At 44.7% G+C, this 21,392-nt stretch overlaps 1 protein-coding gene across 1 annotated transcript in view; it reads left to right on the plus strand.

The window, feature by feature from the left end:
• Positions 1 to 21,392, plus strand: part of LOC124594814 — a 90,906-nt gene that overhangs the window by 60,809 nt on the left and 8,705 nt on the right. Inside the window, exon 4 of the mRNA XM_047133259.1 lies at positions 9,021 to 9,459. Coding sequence (XP_046989215.1) covers positions 9,021 to 9,459 — 439 coding nt within the window. The remainder of the gene's footprint in view (positions 1 to 9,020; positions 9,460 to 21,392) is intronic.

The raw sequence follows: 21,392 nt of genomic DNA on the forward strand, positions 1-21,392 counted from the left end.
TCTTCCCCGAGGTCAGCTTCTACCAGTATTTCCATTCGTCTGTAAAGAACTCGCGTTAGTATTTTGCAGCTGTGACTTATTAAACTGATAGTTCGGTAATTTTCACATCTGGCAACACCTGCTTTCTTTGGGATTGAAATTATTATATTCTTCTTGAAGTCTGAGGGTATTTCGCCTGTCTCATACATCTTGCTCACCAGATGGTAGAGTTTTGTCAGGACTGGCTCTCCCAAGGCCGTCAGTAGTTCTAATGGAATGTTGTCTACTCCCGGGGCCTTGTTTCGACTCAGGTCTTTCAGTGCTCTGTCAAACTCTTCACGCAGTATCGTATCTCCCATTTCATCTTCATCTACATCCTCTTCCATTTCCATAATATTGTCCTCAAGTACATCGCCCTTGTATAGACCCTCTATATACTCCTTCCACCTTTCTGCTTTCCCTTCTTTGCTTAGAACTGGGTTTCCATCTGAGCTCTGGATATTTATACAAGGAAGGGAAGGTTATGGCATCTTATCAACATCGGTTAAGCATCCAGTTGTGGACAGGTATTTTTGGTGACCATCTCAGCTTGTTTTCGACTTCAATACCGGGCCATTCTGCTGCTTACAGTACGCTGCACCAATCACACAACATGCAACACACAAGGAACACACGGCATGTGATCAGAGACTCTGTCATTCGTAAGCGTCATCTACCGTGACAACGATGCATTTCCGGAGCCATGTTCATAGGACCTTTTTTCCTCAATTTACAGTCAGAAATCCGTCCCTACAGTTTGTCGGTTTTGTTAATGTTCACCCTGTATTACGTGTTCGTAATTAGCACGGCTTTTAGGTAAACTGATTACACCTGCAGGAGAGCTTCTGTAAAGTTTGGAAGGTAGGAGACGAGATACTGGCAGAAGTAAAGCTGTGAGTACCGGCCGTGAGTCGTGCTTCGGTAGCTCAGATGGTAGAGCACTTGCCCGCGAAAGGCAAAGGTCCCGAGTTCGAGTCTCGGTCGGGCGCACGGTTTTAATCTGCCAGGAAGTTTCACTACTGAAATTATTTGCAAAAAATAAAAATCTGGAGAGGGAAGAAAAACAGCTGGAAAAAATCCACTTGCTTTGTTACACGATCACTGCAAAAACGACCCCCACGGTAACTGTGACAGAGCTTCAGTTTAAATAAAAGGGCCGAACAAAATATTCAACGATCAAAATGAATCTTATACGGAATTGCTGAATGTTATCAAATTAACGCACAGTGAGAGCCATCTGACAGGGAACACAAGATAACACCAATCTCTTAACGTCAACTAATGATACGTGACCACAATCCGTAATGCAGACATTCGCCTTTCGTGACTGAACACGAGTGCGAGTAAAACTGCGCAGGTTGACAGTAAGGCTCAGTTTTTACAGTTTCTAACACACAATTCAACAAAACCCAACGTTCTAATTTCACAGGATGGGTATATGATTAGTGAAACTGAACTGTTCAAATTTCTATGTGTTCAAATAGATACTAAACTGTCGTGGAAAGCCCACGTTCAGGTTTGTTCAAAGACTGAATGCAGTCATTTTTACCATTCAAACGGTATCTGAAGTACGTGATCGTTCGACACGAAAATTAGTCTGCTTTTCTTATTTTCATTCACTTATATCGTACGGTATTATATTTTCGGGTAAATCTTCCTATTCTCAAAGGATATTTCTGGTTCAGAAAAGGCCAGTTCGGGCAATAAGTGGTATAAGTTCACGAACCTCTTGTCGACCCCTGTTCACGAGTCTGGGTATTCTGACATTGGCCTCTCAACATATATATTATTTACTGTCGTATCTTGTTAACAATATCAGCTTATTCCCAAGAGTTAGCAGCTTTCACTCAGTTAATACTAGGCAGAAATGTAATTTGCATTTGCATCGCACTTCCTTAACTCTTGAGCAGAAAGGTGTGCATCCATTTTCAGTAAGCTACCACAAGAATTCAAAAATCTTAGCAGTAATCCAAGCGCTTTCAAATCGAAACTGTAGAGTTTCCTCATGCGTCACTCCTTCTATTCTGTTGAGGAGTTCCTTGAAAAATTGAGCTGACTCCTATGTTATATTGTTGACTGCTTATACTTAAACTTGTGGCTTCACTGTTTATGGTTTCACAAACATTTTATTTCATCCATTATTACTTCTGTGTTCTAATTTCATGCACTGACACGTTCCATGACCTTGGAGAATTGCTTCTCAATTTGGTCCTATGGAACTAGACACGTAAATAAATAAAGACATAAATAAATAAACAAGACATTGTACAAGTTTCCAGCAGATATTGCATACAGACAAGAGCAACAGAGCACGCTCACATCTCGACATACAGCTACCGATTCTCGGCTCGCGCCAGCTCGGCAAGTCCAAGAAGGCGCGCGCCCATGTAGTCCAAGTTGTCTCCGCCATTCTCACTTCCTGGTAGCCTACATCTACATCTACATCTACATTTATACTCCGCAAGCCACCCAACGGTGTGTGGCGGAGGGCACTTTACGTGCCACTGTCATTACCTCCCTTTCCTGTTCCAGTCGCGTATGGTTCGCGGGAAGAACGACTGTCTGAAAGCCTCCGTGCGCGCTCTAATCTCTCTAATTTTACATTCATGATCTCCTCGGGAGGTATAAGTAGGGGGAAGCAATATATTCGATACCTCATCCAGAAACGCACCCTCTCGAAACCTGGCGAGCAAGCTACACCCCGATGCAGAGCGCCTCTCTTGCAGAGTCTGCCACTCGAGTTTATTAAACTCACAGGAGATGAGAACACACGGGGAGACAGCAGCGCCGAAGCGCTCGCGGAGCGCTCTCTCGACAGGTGTGGCCGACGTGGCGGTGCGCGCTGGCCACGATGGCGAGCGAGCGTTCAAATCTGCTTACGTCCGCGAGTGAGCTGAACCGTCACGCGTACCTTAAGAGCTATGAGCACTTGTTCGTCTTCGCTACTGTGAAACACATCTATTGAACAAGTGCCCATAGCTCTTAATCTATCAATTTCAGAACCCGTATTTATTAGACAATTTGATCTTGTTACGGTTCACTCTACCTTCTGCACAAAAAAGGCATATACACTCCTGGAAATTGAAATAAGAACACCGTGAATTCATTGTCCCAGGAAGGGGAAACTTTATTGATACATTCCTGGGGTCAGATACATCACATGATCACACTGAAAGAACCACAGGCACATAGACACAGGCAACAGAGCATGCACAATGTCGGCACTAGTACAGTGTATATCCACCTTTCGCAGCAATGCAGGCTGCTATTCTCCCATGGAGACGATCGTAGAGATGCTGGATGTAGTCCTGTGGAACGGCTTGCCATGCCATATCCACCTGGCGCCTCAGTTGGACCAGCGCTCGTGCTGGACGTGCAGACCGCGTGAGACGACGCTTCATCCAGTCCCAAACATGCTCAGTGGGGGACAGATCCGGAGATCTTGCTGGCCATGGTAGTTGACTTACACCTTCTAGAGCACGTTGGGTGGCACGGGATACATGCGGACGTGCATTGTCCTGTTGGAACAGCAAGTTCCCTTGCCGGTCTAGGAATGGTAGAACGATGGGTTCGATGATGGTTTGGATGTACCGTGCACTATTCAGTGTCCCCTCGACGATCACCAGTGGTGTACGGCCAGTGTAGGAGATCGCTCCCCACACCATGATGCCGGGTGTTGGCCCTGTGTGCCTCGGTCGTATGCAGTCCTGATTGTGGCGCTTACCTGCACGGCGCCAAACACGCATACGACCATCATTGGCACCAAGGCAGAAGCGACTCTCATCGCTGAAGACGACACGTCTCCATTCGTCCCTCCATTCACGCCTGTCGCGACACCACTGGAGGCGGGCTGCACGATGTTGGGGCGTGAGCGGAAGACGGCCTAACGGTGTGCGGGACCGTAGCCCAGCTTCATGGAGACGGTTGCGAATGGTCCTCGCCGATACCCCAGGAGCAACAGTGTCCCTAATTTGCTGGGAAGTGGCTGTGCGGTCCCCTACGGCACTGCGTAGGATCCTACGGTCTTGGCGTGCATCCGTGCGTCGCTGCGGTCCGGTCCCAGGTCGACGGGCACGTGCACCTTTCGCCGACCTCTGGCGACAACATTGATGTACTGTGGAGACCTCGCGCCCCACGTGTTGAGCAATTCGGCGGTACGTCCACCCGGCCTCCCGCATGCCCACTATACGCCCTCGCTCAAAGTCCGTCAACTGCACATACGGTTCACGTCCACGCTGTCGCGGCATGCTACCAGTGTTAAAGACTGCGATGGAGCTCCGTATGCCACGGCAAACTGGCTGACACTGACGGCGGCGGTGCACAAATGCTGCGCAGCTAGCGCCATTCGACGGCCAACACCGCGGTTCCTGGTGTGTCCGCTGGGCCGTGCGTGTGATCATTGCTTGTACAGCCCTCTCGCAGTGTCCGGAGCAAGTATGGTGGGTCTGACACACCGGTGTCAATGTGTACTTTTTTCCATTTCCAGGAGTGTATTTTAAGCCTATGTTTGCTAGACGTTTTTTTCTTGTTTTGGTCCGTACCTCTGAAAATTTCCTACCCTACAGTCTTAGCAACAATAGCACCAGTACACATATGCTACTGTCAGGTGTATCAGAACGGTTTTCGCCTGTAACTGTCGGCTCGGTCGTATCAGGACAAGCGCCCGTTACTTCAAACTGATAAGTACATTTATCCTTGTCCACCATCCCTGAAAAATTGCAACGTCGTCACGCAATCGCCCTGTATATAAGAAAGAAGAACGTTATTGGTATTTCATGAATTGTAATGCTTGGACTGCTATGTATTTCCTTATACAATTAAACCAAGGTAACTAGCTTAGGGGCTGGCCGCTGTGTCCGAGCGGCTCTAGGCGCACCAGTCCGGAACTGCGCTGCTGCTACGGTCGCAGGTTCGAATCCTGCCTCGGGCATGGCTGCGTGTGATGTCCTTAGGTTACTTAGGTTTAGGTAATTCTAAGTCTAGGAAACTGATGGCTTCAGATGTTAAGTTCCATAATGCTGAGAGCCATTTGAACTAGTTTAGGTCGTTTCTTGCAATTATCTTCTCATCGTCGACACACTAAAAATGCGGTAAATATGCAGATTAGCTCTAGTCACGCAGTTACACGTACACTACTGGCCATTAGAATTGTTACACCAAGAAGAAATGCAGATGATAAACGGGTATTCATTGGACAAATATATTAAACTAGTACTGACATGTGATTACATTTTCACGCAATTTGGGTGCATAGATCCTGAGAAATCAGTACCCAGAACAACCACCTCTGGCCGTAATAACGGCCTTGATACACCTGGGCATTGAGTCAAACAGAGCTTGGATGGCGTGTACAGGTACAGGTGCCCATGCAGCTTCAACACGATACCACAATTCATCAAGAGTAGTGATTGGCGTATGGTGAATAGCCAGTTGCTCGGCCACCATTGACCAGACGTTTTCATTTGGTGAGAGATCTGGAGAATGTGCTAGCCAGGGCAGCAGTCGAACATTTTCTGTGTCCAGAAAGGCCCGTACAGAACCTGCAACATGCGGTCGTGCATTATCCTGCTGAAATGTAGGGTTTCGCAGGGATGGAATGAAGGGTAGAGCCACGGGTCATAACACATCTGAAATGTAACGTACACTGTTCAAAGTGCCGTCAATGCGAACAAGAGTTGACCGAGGCGTGTAACCAATGGCACACCATACCATCACGCCGGGTGATACGCCAGTATGGCGATGGCGAATACACGCTTCCAATGTGCGTTCACCGCGATGTCGCCAAACACGGATGCGACAATCATGATGCTGTAAACAGAACCTGGATTCATCCGAAAAAATGACATTTTTCCAATCGTGTACCCAGGTTCGTCGTTGAGTACACCATCGCAGGCGGTCCTGTCTGTGATGCAGCGTTAAGACTAACCGCAGCCATGGCCTCCGAGCTGATAGTCCATGCTGCTGCAAACGTCGTCGAACTGTTCGTGCAGATGGTTGTTGTCTTGCAAACGTCCGTATCTGTTGACTCAGAGATCGAGACGTTACAGCCATGCGGATAAGATGCCTGTCATCTCGACTACTAGCTATACGAGGCCGTTGTGATCCAGCACGGCGTTCCGTAGTACCCTCCTGAACCCACCGATTCCATATTCTGCTAACAGTCATTGGATCTCGACCAACGCGAGCAGCAGTGTCGCGATACGATAAACCGCAATCGCGATAGGCTGCAGTCCGACCTTTATCAAAGTCGGAAACGTGATTGTACGCATTTCTCCTCCTTACAGGAGGCATCACAACAACGTTTCACCAGGCAACGCCAGTCAGCTGCTGTTTGTGTATGATAAATCGATTGGAAACTTTCCTCATGTCAGAACGTTGTAGGTGTCGCCACCGGCGCCAACCTTGTATGGATGCTCTGTAAAGCTAATCATTTGCATATCACAGCATCTTCTTCCTGTCGGTTAAGTTTCGCGTCTGTAGCACGTCATCTTCGTGGTGTAGCAATTTTAATGGCCAGTACTGTATTCATAAAGTGGTCTCATGGACAATCCCTTCAGTCACTGTAGTTAAGAGCTGTCGGGCTTCGCTAACACTTAGATGTGTGACCTTCTGGGCCTACCGACCGCTGCTGGCACCGAGCTATTGTGAGGCCAGTCAAGGAGCTACTTGTTTGAGAAGCAGCGGCTCCTGTTACGAAAACTGATAATGGCTGGGAGAGCGGTGTGCTGTCCACATGACCCTCCACATCCGCTTCAAGTTATGCCTATTGTCTTAGGTCGACACGGTGGGCGGTCGGTACGGTTGGGCCTTCCGGTGCCTGTTCAAACAGAGAGAGACTGAGTGCTGTGGGCCAGCAACACTATGCCATTACGCAGTTACAAACTTCATCGTGAGCGTGCCGGGTTGTAAACCGTAATCTCTTAAGATGACGGTAATGAAGAACTCAACTTAAACTTCCTGGCAGATTAAAACTGTGTGCCGGACCGAGGCTCGAAGTTTCATATCAGCACATACTCCTCTGCAGGGCGAAAATCTCATTCTGAGAACTCAATTGGCCATTCGCCTTGCGAGATTATGGTACAACCTGCCTCACTCACAATGAAGTATCCAATGAAATGAACGTAATAGCATGACCACAGCTGACGATAGCTTTTTCTGCATATTCACCCCTTTTTACGGTTTGGACGGTCTGAAGACGGTTGTAGAAACCAACCGTAATTGTATATCGTGGTTTAATTCTACGAGGTGCGACAATAAAGTAATGAAACTGATGTGAAAAAAATTTTTGCTTACCGTTTTAGTCAAGTTTAGTGTTGTCTCCTTCAAAGTAGTTCCCTTCTGATTGCACACACTTTTTCTAGCGCTTGTGCCATTGATGGTAACATTTCTGGAACTCATCTTCTGTAATATCCTCCAAGACTCCCGTCACAGCTTTTTGGACATCTTGTGTTGTTTGAAAATGGTGTCCCTTGAACGCCGTTTTGACTCTTGGAAATAGAAAAAAGTCGCACAGAGTGATATATGGTGAATAAGGTGGCTGTGGTAGTACTGAAATTTGTTTTGAGGTTAAAAATTGGTGTACTGACAGGGCAGGATGGGATGAAGCACTATCGTGATGCAGAATCCTATTATCAGAAATGTTGGCACGGACACGAAGAACTCTTTTACGAAGTCTTTCTAAAATTTCTTTGTAGTAATATTGGTTAACTGTTTGTCCAGGAGGCACCCACTCGTTATGAACAATTCCCTTGGAATCAGAGAAGGTCCGTGAGGTTGATGGTGGATCACTGCGGTCTTCATCTTCAACATTCATTCTGCCTTCACTAAACATTTTATGCCAACGAAAAACTTGAGCTCTTGACATAAACTCCTCTCCAAAAGCCATCTGAAGCTTACGGTAAGTTGTCGTCTCGTTTTCACCCAATTTAACGCAAAAAGAAATGGCATACCGTTGCGTAATATTATGTGGTTCCATTTCCGTGACGAGAGACACAAACACGTGTTAATCTATTACAGGGCAACTCATGACTGAGGAGTTGCATCGATGTGCCGCTTGGACTAGAAGCAGCTTATAGACCGAGATCAAAGATATTGTGCCTACGCAAGCCTGCAGGGTTGCCACATCTTGCAAAGAAAATCAGCCTAATTACTTTATTGTCGCACCTCATATAAGAAGAAAATTGCGATCTAGACATTAAGGTACTCACTCCGTCTTCAGGCCACAAGTGGCCTACCGGGACCATCCCGAGTCATCCTCAGTTGAGGATGCGGATAGGAAGGCTGTGGGGTCAGCGCACCGCTCTCCCGCTGGTTATGTTGGTATTGTCAGTGGCTGCAAATAAAGGCGCTCCAGTCGATGAAAATAATAGATACTGTCTCCAAAGTGTTTTGGAAATAGAGGCAGTAGGGAAGAAGTGATATATTCAAAACGTCATGCCAGATGCTGAAGTTTTACAGCGCCCCATTTCAAGCAAAAGCTTGTTTCTCAAGCATCTCAATGTTTATGACGTCAAATCTCCTGAACTATGAGTTTGTACTCCGTTTTCAGGCCACGAGTGGCCTACCGGGAACATCCGACCGCCGTATCATCCTCCGTGGAGGATGCGGATAGGAGGGGCGTGTGTTCAGCACACCGCTCTCCCGGCCATTATGATGGTATTCTTGATCGAAGCCGCTACTATTCGGTCGAGTAGCTCCTGAATTGGCATCACGAGGCTGAGTGCACCCCGAAAAATGGCAACAGCGCATGGCGGCCTGGATGGTCAACCACCCAAGTGCCGACCACGCACGACAGCGCTTAACTTCGGTGATCTCACGGGACCGGTGTATCCACTGCGGCACGGCCGCTGCCCAGACATTAAGGCACATTTTATATTTAAAAACAATTATTAAAAAATTGCATTAAGACCGCCGTCTGCTTACTAACAATAGTCAGGTTTCACTAACGTTACTGATACGGTTGTGAGCGGAATGTAACCCAGCGTCGGCGGTTGCTCTCGCAGGCGGTGCGCGGCGCCGCGCCTCGGAGTTGCCGCCGGTGATCAGCGCGCAGCCGTCCACGTCGTCCGGCGGCGGCTCCGGCTCCGGCTCGGGCATCGTCTGCACCAACACAGACCTCATCTCGATCCTGTCGTCGCTGGCGTCGTCGGCCCAGGAGATCAACCGCAAGGTGGACGAGGAGGAGGAGGCCGAGCGCGAGGAGGCGCGCCGCCGCCGCCGCCAGCAGCAGCAGCAGCAGCCGCCGCCCGTGCCGCCGCGGCTCGGCCTGCAACAGAAGGCGTCCAGCGTGGCCGAGCACAAGCGCAGCCGCCTCAAGAGCCTGCGTTCCAACAGCTTCGACGTGTCCATGCTGCTGCCCGGCAGGGGCTCCCAGCAGCAGCCGCAGCAGCAGCAGCAGCAGGCCGGCAAGGGCTCCGGGCCCGCCAGCTGGTTCGTCAAGAGGCAAGTAGCCTTACCTCTCTGCATTCACCACGTATACAGGGGGAAACCCCCGTGGACCTTGCCGTTGGTGGGGGGCTCCCATGCCCCAACGATACAGATAGCCTTACTGTAGGTGCAACCACAACGGAGGGGTATCTGTTGAGAGGCCAGACAAAGATGGGCAGCAGCCTTTTCAGTAGTTGCAGTGGCAACAATCTGGATGATTGACTGATCTGGCCTTGTGACATCAACGAAAATGGCCTTGATCATACAATGTAAGCTTTCACGGCCGGTATTGTCTTCACTTAAAACTTCCGGGCTGATAGGTCGTGGTCGAAGTATAAAACTCTCCCCTGACGTTTCGTCTCCGACTGCGGGAGACATCCTCGGAGGTACAGCGGCGAACTGCGAAGAGAACTCTTTTTTTTTTTTTTTCTTTATTGTGATTTCATGCCCCTGCCCCATACGGGCAGGGGAGGGCTGTCAGCAGCACAATCCGCCGCTCTTCAGCCGAGTGACATGACAACTAAAACAAGAATAAAATAATACATACATGAGGAGGTAACAAAGGGGAGCATAAAACTGTGTAAGGGGAGAAAATGGAGGTAAAAATACACTGACATGTAGAAGTTCATTGGGGACAGTTAAAAAAGTCACCAGAAAGTTAAAAAACACAGTTGGCGATTCTTAAAACACAGAGAAGACACCGGATGCGCATGCACAGGTTAAAAGTTGGCCACAGTATTAAAAACACTCCAAAACAACACACTTAAAACCCACTTGGAGCACACACGACGAAGAATAAAACTACCAGGCGGGACCTGCCGAGGGAATGGTCTGAGAGGATGGAAAAGGAGGGGAGAGCATGGGGCAGCTGGGGAAGCGGCGGGATGAAGCGAGGAGGGACAACCGTGGGTTCACGAAGAGGCAGGAGACACATGGGGCGGGAGAGGAAAAGGGAATACAGGGCAGGAGGGAGCGCAGAGACACTGTAAGAAGGCACAAGAGATGGACGGGGAGTAGGAGGGGAAATCCGCTCAGAAGGAGGGAGGGGGAGGAGAGGGAGCCCTGAGGAGGAGGCAGGAAGAGGGGGTTAGAGTTGGTAGGAAGGGTAGATGTCAGGGCGAAGCTCATCATCCGGGAGTGGTAGACGGTGGAAATTGTGTTGGGAAAGGAGATGGAGGGTGTGGAGATGGAGAGAGGGTGGGACACAACGATAAAGGCGCGGCAACTGGTTGGGAGTGGAGAGGAAGGGAGACACCAGGGGGTGAGGGGGATCAAGGCGACGGACAATATATAGTGTGCGGATGTGTTCAAGGAAAAGGAGAAGGTGGGGGAAGGGGATGAGGTCATAGAGGTTGCGCGTGGGGGACGGAAGGCGGATGCGGAAGGCGAGGCGGAGTGCATGGCGTTCGAGGACTTGGATGGCTTTATAGAACCGGGGAGGGGCGGAAATCCAAGCGACGCTGGCATAACAAAGGATGGGGCGGATCATGGATTTGTAGGTGTGAAGGATGGTGGAAGGATGCAGACCCCACGTCCGGCCGGACAGGAGTTTCAGGAGGCGGAGGCGGTTGTGAGCTTTGTGAAGAGAACTCGAGGAAGCGCTGATTATATAGGCATTACAGAGGCCTCTACTGTCGATCACGTGGCGTCGGCTATGAGACTGTCTCTGGTAATGCCAACATTCTCGATTGTAAGTAATCGATCGTCACGCTTGCGGTGCAACGCTGACACCCAAATTTTATCCGGTTTAATACCTTCGTCTTTCCTGTTAAAATTATTACGATGTTTATCAATCTCGATAGCCTCTATATACGTCGGCCGTAGCGGAACATGTCTACCGGGAAGGTGATCATGAAATTAAATTCAGCGAGACGAGCGTCATATCAAAAACGTCGCATTATTATGCACGCATGTATAGAGAGGCTATCGAGATTGATAAACATCGTAATAATGTTAACAGGAAAGACAAAGGTGTTAAACTGGATAAAATTTGGATGCCAGCGTTGCACCGCAAGGGTGACGATCGATTACTTTCAATCGAGAATGTTGGCATTACCAGAGACAGTCTCACAGCCGACGCCACGTGATCGACAGTGGCGGCCTCTGTACTGCCTATATAATCAGCGCTTCCTCGAGTTCTCTTCGCAGTTCGCCGCTGTACCTCCGAGGATGTCTGCCTCAGTCGGAGACGAAACATCAGGGGAGAGTTTTATACTTCGACCACGGCCTATCAGCTCGGAAGTTTTAAGTGAAAACAAAATGGCCTTGCTGTGATGGTACTGCGAAGGACTGAAAACAAGGGGAAACTACATCCGTAATTTTTTCCGAGGGCTTTCTGCTCTACTGTGCGGTTTAATGATGATGGCGTCCTCTCGAGTAAAATATTCCGGAAGTAAAACAGCCCCCCATTTCGGGTCTCCGGGTGGGACCTACTCAGGAGGACGTCGTTATCGGTAGAAACAAAACTGGCGTTCTACGGATTGGAGCGTGGAATGTCAGATCCCTTAATCGGGCAGGAAGGTTAGAAAATTTAAAAAGGGAAATGGATAGGTTGAAGTTAGATATAGTGGGAATTAGAGAAGTTGGGTGGCAGGAGGAACAAGACTTTTGGTCAGGTGAATAAAGGGTTATAAATACAAAATCAAATACGCGTAATGCAGGAGTAGGCTTAATAAAGATTAAAAAAGCAGTAATGCGGACAAGCTACTACGACGAGAATTGTGAACGCATTATTGTAGCCAAGATAGACACGAAGCCCGCGCCTACCAGAGTGGTGCAAGTTTAGATGGCAACTAGCTCCGCAGATGATGAAAAGATTGAAAAATGTATGAAGAGATATAAGAAATTATTCAAATAGTTAAGCGAGGCAAAAATTTAATAGTCATGCTGGCCTGGAATTCGACTGTAGGAAAAGGAAGAGAAGAAAATGTAGTGCCGGCCGCTGTGGCCGAGCTGTTCTAGGCGCTTCCGTCCGGAACCGCGCTGCTGCTACGTTCGCAGGATCGAATCCTGCCTCGGGCATAGATGTGTGTGATGCCCTTAGGTTACTTAGGTTTAAGTACTTCTAAGTCTAGAGGACTGATGACCTCAGATGTTAAGTCCCATAGTGCTTAGAGCCATTTTTTGAAAAAGTAGTAGGTGAATATGGACTGGGGGCAAGGAATGAAAGCCGAAGCCATCTGCTAGAATTTTGCACAGAGCATAACTTAATCATAGCGAACACTTGGTTTAAGAATCATGAAAGAAGTTTGTATACGTGGAAGAGGCCTGGAGACACTAGAAGATTTCAGACAGACTATATAACGGTAAGACAGAGATTTAGAAAGTAGATTTTAACTTGTAAGACATTTCCAGGGGAAGATGTGGACTCTGATCTCAATTTATTGGTTATGAATTGTAGATTAAAACTGAACAAACTGGAAAAAGGTAGGAATTTAAGGAGATAGGACTTCAATAAACTGAAAGAACCAGAGGTTATAGAGATTTTCAGAGAGTGGATTAGGAAACGATTTACAAGAACAGGGGATAGAAGTATAGTAGAAGAATAATGGGTAGCTTTGAGAAATGAAATATTGAAGGCCACACAGGATTAAGTAGGTAAAAAGACGAGGGCTAGTAGAAATCTTTGGGTAACAGAAGAGATAGTGAGTTTAATTGATGAAAGGAGAAAGTATATAAATGCAGTACATGAAGCAGGCAAAAATGAGTACAAATGTCTCAGAAATGAGATTGACAGGAAGTGCAATATGGCCAAGCAGGAATGGCTAGAGGACAAATGTATGGATGTAGAAGCATAAATTACTAGGGGTAAGATAGATACTGCGTACAAGAAAATTAAAAAGACTCTTGGAGAAAAGACAACCACCTGTGTGAATATCAAGAGCTCAGACCTAACTAACCTAAAGACATCACACACATCCATAAAAAAATGTTCAAATGTGTGTGAAATCTTATGAGACTTAACTGCTAAGGTCATCAGTCCCTAAGCTTAAACACTACTGAAGCTAAATTATCCTAAGGACAAACACACACATCCATATCCGAGGCAGGATTCAAACCTGCGACCGTAGCGGTCACACGGTTCCAGACTGAAGCGCCTAGAACCGCTCGGTCACACCGGCCGGCCGTTTAATAAGTCACGGTTGCAAAATACTACCATGAATTCCTTAAAGACGAATCAAAAAACTGGTAGAAGTCGACCTCGAGGAAGATCAGTTTGGATTCCGTAGAAATGTTGGAACACGTTAGGCAATACTGACCCACGACCTATCTTAGAAGATAGGTTAAGGAAAGGCAAACCTGCGTTTATAGCATTTGTAGACTTAGAGAAAGCTTTTGACAATGTTAACTGGAATACTCTCTTTCAAAGTCTGAAGGTGGCAGGGATAAATACAGGCAGCGAAAGGGTATTTAAAATTTGTACAGAAACCAGATGGCAGTTATAAAAGTCGACGGGCACGAATGAGAAGCAATGGTTGAGAAGGGAGTGAGACAGGGTTGTAGCCTATCCCGGATGCTATTCAATGTGTATAATGAGCAAGCAGTATAGCAAAGAAAAGAAAAATTTGGAGTAGGAAGTAAAATCCATGGAGAAGAAATTAAGACTTTGCGGTTTGGCGAAGACATTGTAATTCTGCCAGAGACAGCAGAGGACCTGGAAGAGCACTGGACGAAATGGACAGTGTCTTGAAAGGAAGATATAAGATGAACATCAACAAAAGCAAAACGAGGATAATGGAATGTAGTCAAATTAAGTCAGATGATGCTGAGGGAACTAGTTTAGGAAATGAGACACTTAAAGTAGTTTGTGGGGCGCTCAAATGCGTGGTTATCAGCGCCCGTACAATTTTCCAACCTTTGTTCAGTCCAATTTTGCCACTTCCATGAATAATGATGAAGTGATGAGGACAACACAAACACCCAGTCATATCCAGGCAGGTGAAAATCCCTGACCCCGCCGGGAATTGAACCCGGGACCCCGTGCTCGGGAAGAGAGAACGCAAGCGCGAGACCACAGTTTGGTGAGCGAAATAACTGATGATGGTCGAAGTAGGGAGGATATAAAATGTAGATTGGCAATAGCAAGGAAAGGGTTTCTGAAGAAGAGAAATTTGTTAACGTCGAGTATAGATTTAAGTGTCAATAAGTCTTTCCTTAAAGTATTTGTATGGAGTGTAGCCATTATGGAAGTGAAACATGGACGACAAATAGTTTAGACAAGAAGAGAAGCTTTCGAAATGTGGTGCTACAGAAGAATGCTGAAGATTAGATGGATAGATCACGTAACTAATTAGGAGGTACTGAGTAGAACCGAAGAAAAGAGGAATTTGTGACACAACTTGACTAGAAGAAGGGATCGGTTGGTAGGACATGTTCTGAGGCATCAAGGGATCATCAATGTAGTACTGGAGGGCAGCTTGGAGGGTAAAAATCGTAGAGGGAGACCAAGAGATGAATACACTAAGCAGATTCAGAAGGATGTAGGATGCAGTAGGTACTGGGAAATGAAGCTTGCACAGGATAGAGTAGCATGGAGAGCTGCATCAAACCAGTCTCAGGACTGAAGACCACAACAACAACAACATGCCTTAGCAAAAGATTTCTGTTCAAAGTCTATATTTACCAATTGTGTTGCGTCAGTTTCTGTGCAGAATTGTATATACTGAGCTGTGAGACTCCATTTGCAGAGAACCACTTAATAATTTTCTGAAAGACATTATTTACAATTTCCTCAGCTTATTCTTGTTTATTGGGTATGATTACTATACTTGTATCATCAGCAAAATGAACTAGCTTTGTATCTTCATGAATATAGAGTGGAACATCATTAATATATATTAAGAAGAGTAAGAGACCAAAGACTTAACCCTGTGAGACGCCATTCTTGATATCTCTGCTGATTTTTGTAGATTATCTATGCTGTTAATTTCAACCTACTGCATTCTTCCAGTTAAATATGAATTAAACCATTTGTGCACAGTCCCACTCATATCACAACACCTAAGCTTATCTAGAAGAATTTCATGATTCACACAGTCAAACGCCTTTGAGAAATCACGAAATATCCCAATGGGTGATGTTCGGTTATTCAGAGCATTGAGTATTTGATCAGCGAAAGTATATAAAGCATCATCTGTTGAAAATCCTTTCTGAAAACCAAACTGACATTTGTTAATACTTCATTTTCACAAGTATTTAAAGCTACTCTTGAATACATTGCTTTTTCAAGTATTTTGGATAAATCTGTCAGAAACGGGATTAGTCAGTAGTTCTTATCATCAAACCTAACCCCTTTTTTTATGCAGCAGTTTAACAACGGCGTATTTCAGTCCATCTGGAAAAATGCTCTGTTTCAGTGAGCTATTACATACGTGGCTGAGAATCTTGCTTATATTTTGGGAACAACCTTTTATGCTCTGTTGGAAATGCCATCAATTCCATGCGAGCTTTTCAGTGAATTTATTATTTTCCTAATTTCAATAGAAGAGGTAGGTTGAAAAAATGTTCAAATGTGTGTGAATTCCTAAGGGACCAAACTGCTTAGGTCATCTGTCCCTAGACTTTCACACTACTTAAACTAACTTATCCTAAGAACAACACACACACCCACGCCCAAGGGAGGACTCGAACCTCCGGCGGGACAACCCCCGCAATCCACGCATGGCGCCTCAAACCGAGCGGCCATTTCGCGCGGCGGGGTAGGCTGAATTTCAGTTTTATTAAATTGCATAAGTATTGCTTCTTCCATATACAGCCCTGCATTTTCTAATGAATAGCTGGATCTTATTTTCTCTACAACACTTAAAAAATTATTATGAAAAATATTTTCTACTTCTGACGTTTTGTTAACAAACTTCTCATTGAGCCTGGTAGAAATACAGTGTTCCTGTGCCGTAAGCTGCCCTGTTTCCCTTTCAACAATATTCCAAATTGTTTTAATTTTATTATCAGATATGCTAATCTCAGATATAATGCACATACTTCTGGACTTTTCAATATCTTTTCTTAATACATTGGAGTAGTTTTTATAATGTATCACTCTTTCTGGATCATTACTCCTTCTAGCTAAAAGATATATTTCCCTTTTTCTGTTTACAAAGTATTTTTATCCTTTGTAGGATAAAAATGATTCATCACGGCTTTTTAGATGGTTTCTTATAATTATGTTTCACTGTTTTCTTAGGGAAAGTGTTCTGAAATATACTGACAAAGGTATCATGAAATAAGTTAAATTTTAAATTGCCGTCAGGTTCCCTGTATACCTCGTCCCTGTCTTAACTGTTGCAAGCTTTCCCTGAAATTTGCAATTATTAAATCGTTTGTTTTAAGCACCTTTTGGAGGACTGTTTGTATTACTGTATGAAGCTTTGTGATATAATCAGATAGACCAATCTTAACAGGAAAAGTTTTTATTTGATTAAATTTACCTTGGTCTATAAAAATATTATCTGCCAGTGTGCCGCTTTCCAGTACCACACGAGTAGGAAAATCAGTAACTGACCTCAAATTGAAAGGACCAGGTAATGTCTTTCCGTCAGACTCTTTCAAAAAATCTACATTGGAATCCCCTCAAACAATTGCGTGTATAGAAAAATATTTTAAGAAGAAAGGGCTGTTGAAAAGTGTTATCTTGTGGTTAATAATTTAACACAACTTGAAACTTGACTGCTGTTGAGTAAAGATAGTTTAATTCGTCAGCAGAGCCTTGAGTAACATCATTAGGTATTTACCTTTTCTATACCGAAGCTGTGCAGTGTTTTCCACAGTTCAGGATTTGGCATGCTGCTTACAAACATAGGGAGCATCACTGATTTTGGCATTGCAAACGTTTTGCTACTTTTTGTTTCGCAGCTTCCTGTATGCATCATAGAGGTAGTTAGGAGTTGGATTTGGCTTAGATCCTCTACGTCAGAATCACGATTTTGCATCATGTTTGTGGTTCTGTAGTCAACCGTGGCGTAGGAGTTCTCTGCACTTTTGAGTATCGTTTGGGAGCATGTTTTTCGTACGACGCAATAAGTCTGCGACTTAATTCCCGGAATTTAGCGTCTAATGTTGGATCATAGCTTGTATCATGCCATAAAACATGAGAGCAATCCTTTTGTTGGACATGATGATCATGGTTAGCTTGTTTTAAGTTTGTGTAGGTTATTAAGTGAGATTTTTCTCTTGGACTCTACTCTGAGTACATCAAGGATATCACATCAAGAGCAGAAAGATCTGTAGCAGCAGCGTGACTGCTGGCGACAGGTGAGGCCTCGCTACCCAATGCCGAGGAGGTAGTCCGGTCCCGGGATACCGCGGCCAGTAGCATGTACTGATAACGAATGGAACAAGTTTGTTTCCGAACGGGACACACAGCATATCGACGATATTTGCACTGTTGTACAGATATTTTCCCATTCTTGATTATGGTGATGCTGTTCTCCAAGGAATTTTGTACAAAAGCTCATGCCAGCTGGAACTGACGATGAATTCTCGTCTATGTTACATTTCTGACTTACACTGCTTCGACCATATCATTCCTGTCTAAGAACAACTATCATGGCGATAAGTATAGAGACTATCATACTCTACGTTAGCAGAGTTCTCTATTCAAAGTCTGGTTTCTCGTAACAGCCACTGTAACTGTCCCCTCAATCTTCACTTCTGTCTACTGATTCCGCTACTGACAACAACAGATACGACTTCAAATTTGTTAAACTAACTTACACCATTCTTAATGGCCTGTATCATTATTATTATTAGTAGTAGTAGCAGTAGTAGAAGTAACGAAATTTCTTCGGAGTTGCAAATATTTCTGTGTTAGGTATGGACATCTTTGGTGACACATGACGTACGGAGATTTGGATCGGTTCTGGAAGCGTGCACGGATAGGTGATATGCTTACGGCGACCGCTCGTGGTAAGTGGGAAATTCAGGTTCGAGTGCCGGTACAGCACAAATTTTCATGTGTCACTAACAGGTATGATTTCCATGTCTAATACAGATGATATCCACAGCTGTTGATGGACACAAATGTCTCTTCTTCAGGCATCCATGCATGTCTGAAGGAACATACATTGTACATAAAACTTATTGATAGTGTCTGTTATTACTCTCATTTTTATTGTTGTGAATGTTTCGCAGTATCTTCGTTATGTGTTGTTCTTGGCCAGATGTAAGACAGGACCTTACAGCTCTAATCTGATCAGGCTAAAAAAGCTATTAAATAAATAAAATGGGGATAAGAAATGAAATGAAATTCAGTTGCCCTGTAATGATCCTCCAGAGACCATGGGTTTCTTACACGAAAACATACAGTGAACATCCCTGAACAATGTAAGAAAATCTGTAGGTGCATCATATACAATGTACGCTTTCACGGCCAGTACTGAATTCGCTTGAAACTTCCCGGCTAGTAGCCGTAGTCGATGTACAAAACTTTCTCCGAACTTTTCCTTTCGAACATCCTGAAACGTAAAGCGGCGAACTGCAACGAGAATTCGAAGGAACGCCGCATGTATGGGCAGTGTAGCGGACGCCACAGTCCATCAAGTGACGTCGGCTATGAGATTACCTCCGGTAAAGCCAAAATCCTCGTTTAAAAGTAATAGATCGTCATTCTTACGGTTCAACGTTGACATCCCAATTTTATCTAATTTAACGCCTTCCTCGTTTCCGTTAAAATATATAACTCTCAATAACCTTTCTGTACATGAGCGCACGAAATGAAGTGTTTTCGATATGACGCTCACTCACTAAATTTTATTTTGTAATCACCCTCTTGGTAAAAGTGTTCCGCTAAGGCCGATTTATCCGTATGTTCCAGATGGAAATTCCTCTTGTGTTCAACCAGATGGGTGTTAACTCTTCTTTTGGTGGTACCAGTATAAATCAGTCCAGAACTACAAGGGATTTCATATATACCCATTGTATCCAAAGGGTGTCGTATATCTTCTGCCGATATTCAAAAATTCTTTTTACCTTCCTAATGGGTCTGAAGATAGCTTCCACACCGTACCTGCTCAATATTTTCCCAATGCGAATTGTAATCTTACTAATGAACGAAAGGAAAACTTCCTCCTTGTGCGGCCGATGTTCCTCGTTGGTCCAGAACGCAAGAGGAATTACTGCCCGGGACACGGTGATAAATCGAACGTAGCCGAACATGTGTACCAAGAGGTTGAGCGTAGAATAAAATTCAGTGAGAATAGCACCATGTCGAAAATATCGCATGCACAGAGAGGTATTGAGATTTATAAATAGCTTAATAAGTGTAACAGCAAAAAGAAAATTGTTAAATTGGATAAAATTTGAATGTCAACGTTGCATCGTAAGAATGACAATCCATTACTTTCAATCGAGAATGTTGTAACTACCAGAGATAATCTCGCAGCCGACGTCACGTGATGGACTGTGGTTAGATTAGATTAGATTAGTACTTGTTCCATAGATCATGAATACGACACTTCGTAATGATGTGGAACGTGTCAGGTTAATAAAAGGTGTCTATACAAGATATTACATTAGACAAAATATTACATGACACTCAATTTTTTTGGGGGGGGGGGAGGGGGGTTCGGAAATTACCCACTTACTATATCCAAAAATTCATCTTATGAGTAGAAGGAGTTGCAATTAAGAAATTCTTTTAATTTCCTTTTAAATGCTATTGACTATCTGTCAGACTTTTGATGCTATTAGGTAAGTAACCAAAGACTTTTGTGGCACCATAATTTACCACCTTCTGAGCCAATGTTAGATTTAACCTTGAGTAGTGAAGATCATACATTCTCCTAGTGTTGTAGCCATGTACATTGCTATTACTTTTGAATTCGTTCGGATTGTTAATAACAAATTTCGTAAGTGAATATATATAATCGTTCGGATTGTTAATAACAAATTTCATAAGTGAATATATATATTGTGAGGCTACAGTGAAGATTTCGAGCTCTTTTAATAAGTGGTGCTCTCTACACTGCCCATATTCTTTAAGCTACCTAGAGTTATCGTTGCGATTCGCCACTTTACCTCTGAAGACGTCTCCAGCAATCAGAGAAAGTACTACAGATCAACCACAGTCTGTTAGGCCCTAAGTTTCAAGTGAAATTTATGGGTGCAGTTTGACTTCACGCTGTATATGGACCACCAGACGTGTCCTTTACGTTTTGTGATATTAGCGAGAAGCAGCTTGAATCTTGCTGTAGATTTCGGCTTGTGATGAGATCGCCTTTCGCTCCCTGTATTTTACCCCTGCCACCTTCAGAATTTGAAAGAGAGTATTCCAGTCAACATTGTCAAAAGCTTTGTCTAAGTCTACAAATGCTAGAAACGTACGTTTGCCTTTCTTTAATCTTTCTTCTAAGATAAGTCGTAGGGTCAGTATTGCCTCACGTGTTCAACATTTCTACGAAATCCAAACTGATCTTCCCCGAGGTCAGCTTCTACCAGCTTTTCCATTCGTCTGTAAAGATGGCAGTTATAAGAGTCGAGGGACATGAAAGGGATGCAGTGGTTGGGAAGGGAGAGAGAAAGGGTTGTAGCCTCTCCCCGATGCTATTCAATCTGTATATTGAGCAAGCAGTAAAGGAAACAAAACAAAAAGTCCATGGAGAACAAATAAAAACTTTGAGGTTCGCCGATGATATTGTAATTCTGTCAGAGACAGCAAAGGACTTGGAAGAGCAGTGGAGCGGAATGGACAGTGTCTTGAAAGGAGGATATAAGATGAACATCAACAAAAGCAAAACGAGGAATGTAGTCGAATTAAGTCGGGTGATGCTGAGGGAATTAGATTAGGAAATGAGACACTTAACGTACTAAAGGAGTTCTGCTATTTGGGGAGCAAAATAACTGATGACGGTCGGAGGATATAAAAAGTAGACTGGCAATAGCAAAGAAAGCGTTTCTGAAGACGAGAAATTTGTTAACATCGAGTATAGATTTAAGTGTCAGGAAGTCGTTTC

This window comes from Schistocerca americana, chromosome 1, assembly GCF_021461395.2.
Source record: "Schistocerca americana isolate TAMUIC-IGC-003095 chromosome 1, iqSchAmer2.1, whole genome shotgun sequence".
NCBI classification, from domain to species: Eukaryota; Metazoa; Arthropoda; class Insecta; order Orthoptera; family Acrididae; genus Schistocerca; species Schistocerca americana.